This window comes from Poecilia latipinna, unplaced genomic scaffold (genome assembly GCF_001443285.1).
Source record: "Poecilia latipinna isolate Pla-1442-1.1 unplaced genomic scaffold, P_latipinna-1.0 Scaffold596, whole genome shotgun sequence".
Taxonomy (NCBI): Eukaryota; Metazoa; Chordata; class Actinopteri; order Cyprinodontiformes; family Poeciliidae; genus Poecilia; species Poecilia latipinna.
Genome location: NW_015113212.1, coordinates 214,164 through 222,914, shown reverse-complemented (window position 1 = coordinate 222,914; position 8,751 = coordinate 214,164). Strand labels below are relative to the sequence as shown.

General features: G+C 41.2%; 1 protein-coding gene across 1 annotated transcript in view; it reads left to right on the top strand.

Annotated features, from left to right (window-relative positions):
* Positions 1-445: 445 nt before the first annotated feature.
* Positions 446-8,751, top strand: part of mertka (c-mer proto-oncogene tyrosine kinase a) — a 22,133-nt gene continuing 13,827 nt past the window's right edge. The window contains exons 1-7 of the mRNA XM_015042591.1: positions 446-833; positions 1,522-1,831; positions 1,919-2,019; positions 2,167-2,343; positions 8,009-8,095; positions 8,174-8,289; positions 8,360-8,549. Of these exons, the coding sequence (XP_014898077.1) occupies positions 758-833; positions 1,522-1,831; positions 1,919-2,019; positions 2,167-2,343; positions 8,009-8,095; positions 8,174-8,289; positions 8,360-8,549 (1,057 nt within the window). The 5' untranslated portion in view covers positions 446-757. The remainder of the gene's footprint in view (positions 834-1,521; positions 1,832-1,918; positions 2,020-2,166; positions 2,344-8,008; positions 8,096-8,173; positions 8,290-8,359; positions 8,550-8,751) is intronic.

The following is an 8,751-nucleotide window of genomic DNA, read 5'->3' as shown; positions in this document are numbered from 1 at the left end:
ATTCTCCAAATTGTTGACTCAGGAGAGCTAAATGCAAATGTGCCATGTCTAATAATAAGGTTTGTTTTAACGTGACAATAATTACGAAAATAAAAATTGATTTATGGGGGAAAATCACCACCTCTTCTTTCCAAAATTTGTTTTAGACAAAAATAATCACTTTTAGGGAAATACATTACATTTTCTTCTAAAAAATAAAGCTAACGATGCATTATTAATTCTTAAAAACTTAAATGACATTTAAATATTTGTAAAATGTGGTGTGTTTTGCTTTAGCTGTTCTTAAGACTGAAATACATTTAATGTCAGCAACTTGTAAGAATCTGATGGATAAAAAAACAAGGTTGCCATCTCAAAGTGGCCACCAGGTGGAGCAGCTGAGCGCAGAGTTTTATTGGCTTTAACAACTGTCGGGGTGATAGTGTATCAGTAATAAAGGAGCTGAAGTTGAAAATTTCAACTTGAAATTAAGTAAAAACTAAAGCTTTTGAGGGACAAAATGATGGAGTCTGTGTAGCTTCATTGTTTTTAGTTCCTACTGTGCTCAGCGGTTCCTCAGTCCCGCCTTCATGGGCCACATCTGCGGTGACGTCCCAAACTCTGAACTTTTCTCCCTTCAGTCAACAGCTCCACTCAGACAGCGTTGAACCCCCTGCTCTGGGGGATGTTGTCCTTTCTCGGAGCTGAACCAACGCAGTCTGCGTGTGTTTGATAACTTTTCTCAGCCTGTTGCCGCTGCGCTGCCAAAATATTGTTGATGGAAAAGATGTTAAACTCTGGCTGGTTTGTTGTTCTGGTGATCACAGCCTGTCTTCTGCGGAGCTCTCTCAGCGGTAAGTTGTTTGTTTTTCTTTGGTGGGAGAATACGTTTTCCTGAGCTACTTCATGGACCTTGAAGTAGCCATAGAGGTAATCTACTCTTGATTTAAAGCAAAAGGCAGGACTCGTCGCTGGATTATGCTGCTCAGGTGTGATTAAATTCAGATTTTAATGGGCATATAAAGCATTTAAGCCCTTCAGGAAGCCTTAATTGATTAGATTAGTCTGGGTTTGTAGGCTGCCTGGCACAGTTTATACAGGTTAGTGCAGTACAAAGTACATTGTCAGATTCTGATAAGACAAAAGCTGTAGTAAATGAGTAAATCAGACTGAAAAAACTTTAAATACGATGTATAGATATTTACTTAGGAAAGCAGTGAAGCTCTTAAGGTTTTTACTTTTTGTCACATTACAACTACAAATTTAGGGAGTATATAATACACTACGTTTAAAATACTGGTGGGAATAAAAAAGAACAAGATTAAAATAAGAGAAGAAAATAGAAATATACATTTTATAGAATTAAATTAAGTGTTTTTCAACAACTATAAAAGTAAAAAAAAAAAAAAACAAGTATGTTATTTTGGGACAATAAGATTTTGTGATTAAATGTGCACCGCAGCAAAGTAGCATTTTTCTCCTGTCTACCGCAAATATCGCGTGGTTCAGAGCATCCTAACATCTCGCCCTCTCTGTGCACAGTTCAACAGTCCAACGTCCGCAGACCAACCAGGAGCTCAGAGCCTGCTGTCATTCCACGCCACCTTTCTCCAGTTCACCTGAGCAAAGATCAGCTCAGGCGGCTGCAGTTCAAGCCCACCATCCACTCCATCGAGCTGTCAGAGGGCCACCAGGCTAAGTTCAACTGCTCCGTCGACATCCCCGATGTGAGGCTGGACCCCTCCATCGTCTGGAAGAAGGACGACAAGGACCTGTCAAATGACGAACACATGGCGATCAACGAGCTCCAAACCTCCACAGACGGAGTCACAACTCTCATCTCCACCGTCATGTATGTTGCACTCTGAGATGAAAGACGAAAATAATGGATTACGAGACGGGTAGCGAGATTAATGTGTCGCTATGTGCTGCGTTACAGCATTAAAAAGGTACAGAGAGCGGATGCTGGCGAGTACCACTGCACAATGAGCGTCAACAATGAGACAAGGAGGTCTCAGTCCATCACTCTAGGGGTGGAAGGTGGGTTATAAGATTGTAACAATGGATTCTTCTGTGTCAGCACAACTTTACTTCAAGTGTACAAATATGTTAACTCAAAGATATGTTTTATGATTTTATGTTTTTGCAGTGTGATCGATTTTTGCGCCTTTCCCCCCCATCCTGCAGGTCTGCCAGGATTTGTACACGAGCCAGAGGACCTGAATGTGACCAGGAATGCAAATTTCACCCTGACCTGTGTGGCAAAGGGGCCTCCAGAACCGGTTTCTATCCGCTGGTTCAGTGATGGAAAACCTGTTGAGGGAAAAGAAGAGGAAAAGTCTCCCAGCAGCTTAACTGTGGAAGGTAAACCCCAACAGCATGCAGTCCAGTCAGTCTGCTTTATGAGTTGTGTGATGATCAGCCTCTTCCTGTTCTAGCTGCTCTTCTTATATTCTCCCTAATAAAAGGTTTTAATATGACAGCAGAATATCTTGGCGACTCTGTGAATGTGTCAGAAAATACAGATTGTGATTTATCCCTTTCCTGACCTTTTTTTTTTATTAGAACATTTAAATTCAGCATTTATTTAGAAGCTCTGATCCGCCCATATGAATTAAAGGAAAACGTGTTTTAACGAACCTCTATTTGTTGGTTTCCAACCAGTAAAATCCAAATGACTTTTTAAAAGGATACCCTGGTTTCTATGACTGCGGCGCAATTAAACGAAAACAAGCTGTAAAACCCTTTAATGACGTTTAGCTGGTTTTGCTTTTAATTGTTCCCTTCCTGGCACACAGTGTAGAGACACCTCAGTCATCAGCACATTTAGATATTCAATATTTCTGGACAACGGCGTTAAGTCACGGTGTCCCTACGCTGTCCGTGGTTTCTGTTCTGCCTCGTGTCTGCTGCCTCAGCAGCTGCACCTTGCTTACGGCAGTCAGATTCCTCACCACGTCTCTCTGCAGCGCGGTTAACAGTGGTCATTCACGCGCGGTTGACGCTTTTTGTAACGCTGCTCAACCAGTGCGACGCTGGAGAAAGAGCTGATTGCTGGAATAGCACACTTCCTGAAAGCTTCCTGAGACCGTGCTTGACGCCAGTGCACGGTTAGCTTATGGAAGCAACATTGGAAACTTGCACAATAACGTGTAAATAAGATAAAAGTTTTCACTGGGAAGAGGGCATGGAAATTGCCTGAGCCTTGAGGGGAGTTGAATGTTTTGGCGTCTTGTTAATTAGGAAGCTTTCAGATGCAGCAGCTGGTAGATTTTGTTGGCTGCATGTGTTTTCCTGCTTTGTGTCATGAAACCAACTCAGTCAGTCAGCTTCTGGGTTTATCATGTTTTTAACAGACGTGTGTAGGGGTTGGCGACAGTCTGTCCTTTTAACGTCTAATAAGACATCAAAGATATGCGACTGTAGTTGCTTTAAAAGAAACTTCAACGAGTCATTCATCACAGTTTGAGGGTGTTTGTATTTAACTGGTTTCTCTTCATCCCCCCAACATTTCTTAGAGTCTCGTAACTTGTAGAACTTTATCCCTAAATGGTTCGTCACCAGGCCTCTGCAGGAGCTGAATCACCTGCTGATCATTTGATTCAGATGTGTTGGACAAGAGATGCATCCAAAGTTTACAGGCTAATGTCTCTTGAGGATTAGATTTGGGCAACCCAGTGATGCATCGACACTCGCTGCATTCCCATTAACAATAAAATTCTCCAAATTGAAATTATGGAAGTCATTTTGCTAAATGGAAATTTGCTCCAAAGTAAGAGGGGTTTGTTGCTCCAATGCCTTAATAAGTCGCCAACGTCTCCTCTGATGGCTGATAGATGATGAGCGGTAGCGCCACGGCTGAAATCTGAATGTGTCTCATGTAACTGGAACTTGTTGCGTGAACAAGTGTATTCACGTGTGATTTTAATTTTCTTTCTCATTTCATGGACACCGCAGTTGTAAAATTTAGTTTTTTGGCATTAGCAGAATATCGACAAATATTTGCACACATTTGTAATGGAAAAACAGCAGTAGTAGCTCTGAAGAGCAAGTAAGATGACTTGCGCTTTTCAAATATTTCGACATATGTATATCTGAAAAGTGTAACAGGCATAGTTTTAAGCCTTTCTATACATTTGCATTCAGCCACCTTGAGTAAATACTTTGAAGAACCAGATGAAGCATTTTGGCATCTCTACCACCCTTCCACATCTAGAAATGAAAAGTTTGACCATTCTTCTTCTTCACTTGGTTGAATTGGATGGAGACCATCTATGAACAGAGATTTTCAGTTTTTTTCCATAGATTCTCAATCAAATTTCAAGCTGGACTTGAACTAGGCCATTCTAACATGAATATGTGTTGATCTGAAAGCACTGATTATTAAAAGAACCTCTGATTGCCATGTATTCTTCCCATCAGCTCTGTCCAGCTTCCTACTTGCATGCAGTGGGAAAATGTTCCCACTGCATGATGCTGCCACTGTCATGTATCACAGAGTGCATGCTGCGTTCAATGTGATGTGGAATGTTGGTTTTTCACCACATTCCACATCAATTTCTGCATTAAAGCCAGGAATCTCGGTTTTGGTCTGATCTGACGGCAGATGTTTTTGTCCCTCACATGACCTGTGACTTTGCTTCAGCGATAGTTTTCTTTCTGCCACTGCTTGCTAGATTTGGGGAAACCACTTTAGCAAAGCAGTTTATGTGCGTCATCAGATCTAAGTCAGCTTTTTTTTTCAATTTTGCATTCATTCTTGTTTTCTAATTTTAAGAGTCTGCTTGATTTGAGAGTTCATTTTTACCTTCAAAACGGTCAAGGAACAATTAATGTCTGATATTAAGCTGGAAATTAGACCTGATTTCTCAAGCCTTTCCCCAGGACACATTAATAAACCAGGTTTAAATGAATGACTAAGTAACAGCGAAACACTAGATTACATACAGAGGAGTCACTCAGATCAATTTGGTTGCAGCAGAGTTAGACTGAAGGCTTGAAGTACAGAGCAGTGGGTTGAAACGGCTGTTTCAGAGACACGGCCATAGACAAAGCACTGATAGCACTTTTTAGTCTATGTTCCTGTAGAAGTTAAGTGAAATCTGTAACTTATGATAATTACAACGTAAAAAAACAGAAGTTTCTGAAGTGTATGCTACAGAATCTATCACTACATTTCAAAAGAAATGAAAAGACAAGCAGAAGTGTGACTAAGAGAGTTCAAAACAAAAGTAATAAAAACACATGTACCCTATCAAGGTTAGCTGAAATATCACAAAACTGCAGCAAATGAATTTAATAATAATTGAAGTGAGCAACAATACTGAGTGAATGTTGTTTTTTTTGTGTCCCTCATTTTTCTTTGAGTCTGATTTAAAGTTGTGAATTCTTTGACACAGTCAAGGTCAGAAGAGTATCTGCTTGAAGAAAAACAGAGCTGAGAGACCAAACCGAATGACCGCTTTGCCTGTGACTTCTGGGCCACTTTAGACAAGTTTCAGGGCACCGATATTGGATATTGTTGTGGCTAAACTGGCTTCCATAGTCTGCTGGTTTCTACATGAGATGTGATACAACCTTTGTTATGACATTAGTGCAGCTGGGGATAAAATGCATATGGATAATTTTTACTTCTGTGGTTCATACTGTGCATATATTTTTGATTGCTTTCCGTATGTTGACTCCTCAGTCTCGGCTTTGCTCTTGTGCCTCATTAAAAAGCTGCGGTTATCTGCATTACTCTGATGTTGTGTCCTGCTCTCTTGTCAACACAAAGTAATGTCCTCGAATGTTACACAAGAAGAGGAATGCAGACATTTCTGGCATCATAATGTCTCAGTTTCCCAACATACATGCAGACTTTATGGACCCTTCTGAGAGTAAACATCATCAGAAGCATAAGATTTAATCTATAGGCTGTAGCTCTGCGGTTTGCTACACGCGAAGCAGATCCACCATTGTTGCCAGAAGCTGAGGGGTTAAAGGTTTAGAGTTGTGCTTTGGTCCGGCATGTGCAAGGGGCCTGGCTGTTCGGGGGTTGGATCTGCGGACAAAGGCCCCTTTCACAGGACGGCCCACTGTCCGGTAAAGAGAGGCAGAAAACAGAGGCTGGCAGGCTGCAGGCAGAGCTCTGTGCAGGACCAAAAACTGGCAAACGAACTTTGCTGCAAACTCAACCTCATTGTACATAATGAGTGGTTAAAGGCCTCTCATCAGAAACAAATTTGGTCTACTGATGTAATTAGAGAGATGTCAATACAGTTGCGAAATACGATTTGCATGGTTTCATAAAGCTAGAATTGCAGTGCAGGCTCACTGTCATTCATAACGTCTGTTGTGTTAAATATGGAGACTTAAGTCCATTTTAGCAGTTTCTCAGTTCCCACAGGTATTTGGAGAGTTTCTGGTGTCAAAACAGTGAAAACATCCTTGAATATAAGAGTGTGGCTGAGCCTCGTGACCAAAAGAAGATGATTTAGTGATTTTAGGATCTGGCTGTTCTAGTTTTATGAAATGATTTACAGAAAGTAATTTTTGTTTTCTTTTCCATGTTTGGCATTAATTAATTGGCAGAATTCATCTGTGTGGAAAAACGCATATCTAAAAATAAGTTTTTACCCTTCAGATGTATGTGAAGCCTTTCTCACCTGGAGGCTTTACCACTGTAAGGAGTAAAGTCTGAACTACTTTGCAGCTTTAGCTATGTTAGAATTGAGTATACCCGTTATTAGAGATTAAAATGCTACAGACAGAAGTGAAAAACACTGGGAATGGACTCTGTTGTAACCTGGCTGTGTAGTTTGTGACTGGATTCGCTCCCTGAATAGAAAATGGAAAAACAGCCGACATCCCAAGCTGCTCAGGGAGCTGGAGGAAACCCAAACCTGCAAATTAGAGGGTGCTGGATGCATGTTACAAGTCGCGCTGTTTAGCTATTCTGGCTCACTCTGATCCTCGTCCCAGTTCCCTTGTGAGAAAAAACCCAGAGATGTATATGTTTTTGTGTGTGTGTATGTGTGTGTGTGTGTGTGTGTGTATTATTGATTTTGTTTTGATTCTCTTCTAGAGTACAGTGAAAGCAGAAATGACAACACATGACCCTGATACATTTCCTTTTTCCAATAAATACGTGACTAAAATCATAACTTTTATTTTCATTTGTATTAATCTCACGTGAGTCGATATTCTATAGAAACACCTTTGGCTGTAATTACAGTTGCAAGACTTGTGTAGATTTACACGTCTAGAGACTGAAATGCTTCCTATTCTCAAGCTCAGCCAGACTGAATGCAGAGATTTAGGGTTGAACTTTGATTCACTCATTCCAAAATGCTGAGCATGTTTTTATCTAGCAGGTCTTCTTCAAGGAGTGTCCTGCGATTTACAAAGACACAGAACAGCTGTGTTCCTATTAATTTTATTTAGTCATCTGAGTAAAAGCACTGCAAACTTTGTCAGTTGTGTAATATTTGAAACCTATGTATATATTTTTTTCTGCTTCACATTTAAGTGATACTTTATACTGATTGATCCACAGTTCAAGGCTGAAGAAAATCTCCAGATGTTCTTGCATTCAAAGCAATTCAATATCTGATACATTTACACCGATGCATCAATCTGTTTTACAAAAGGAAGGTTAGGTGCACAATTTCAGTCATTTTCCCGGTGCTTTCAGGCTGCTCTGGGATGAGCTTTGTGACAATGTTTCCGAGACGCAGATGCTCGAAAACACTGCACAAAAGGGACATTATTTCAGAGTCCTAATCTAGCCTAGCCTGGCTGGGCAGTTCTGAGGCTGTTGAAAGAGAACAATTGCGCATCCAGGGGAAAAAAAAAAAAAAAAAAGAGCCGCTTCAGAGTGGAAAGGTCTGACTGTTGTCTGCTTCCAATAGAATTTGACTTGTTGGCCAAAATCTAGAGAACAGAGACAATGTTTCCCGCTTGTTCTTACTCCAAGGATTTTCACACCATTGTCAGAAAATACTACCTGAATTCTGCAACTTTGTTGAATTTACTCCTACATTTGCAGGTGTGGACAAGCCAACCCACTACAGCTGCGAGGCTCACAACGCAAAGGGAGTCTCTACGTCCAGAGAAGCGACTGTCAACATCAAAGGTAAAAGGCAGAGCTTTTTAGGGATGTTTTGGATGCTCCTTGTGTGGATCTTAATCACTTTTACTGCTGTTGCTTTAGTTCTTCCCAGTCCTGTGACTAATCTTAGGGTGACTGCTAAAGAGTCCAACAAGCTGATGCTGAGCTGGATCCCGGGACACGACGGCTTCTCTTCTATCACCAGTTGTCACGTCAGGGTAAGTCCCACATGTGGAGAAAATGCTGTTGCAGTTTCTGATTGCTCACCTGATCTCTGCTCCATCCAAGGTCAAAGAGATGAGTCAGAGGAAAGGGGAGGTGACCATAACCAGGCTCGATAACGTCACAGTGCCGCCTTTCCCCTGTGAAGTCTCCGGGCTGAAGGCTATGACGTGGTACAACATGAGCGTTTCCTGTAGCAACGAGCTGGGAGCGTCTCCGCTCTCCATGTGGATCCAGAACAACACCACAGAGGGAGGTGTGTCATGAGTTCAGCTGGGGCTGAAACAATCAGATTAATCATGATGAATCAGTTTTTGAAACAATTGTCAACTAATGAAGTAATCAATTAATCATTGCCTAGATCAGTGGTTCCCAAACTTTTTCTTGGCCCCCCTTATGGATTACAAATAGCTGTCTAGTTGAACAAGGTGTGTAAGTGGGGGTGGGAGTTGTGTGTG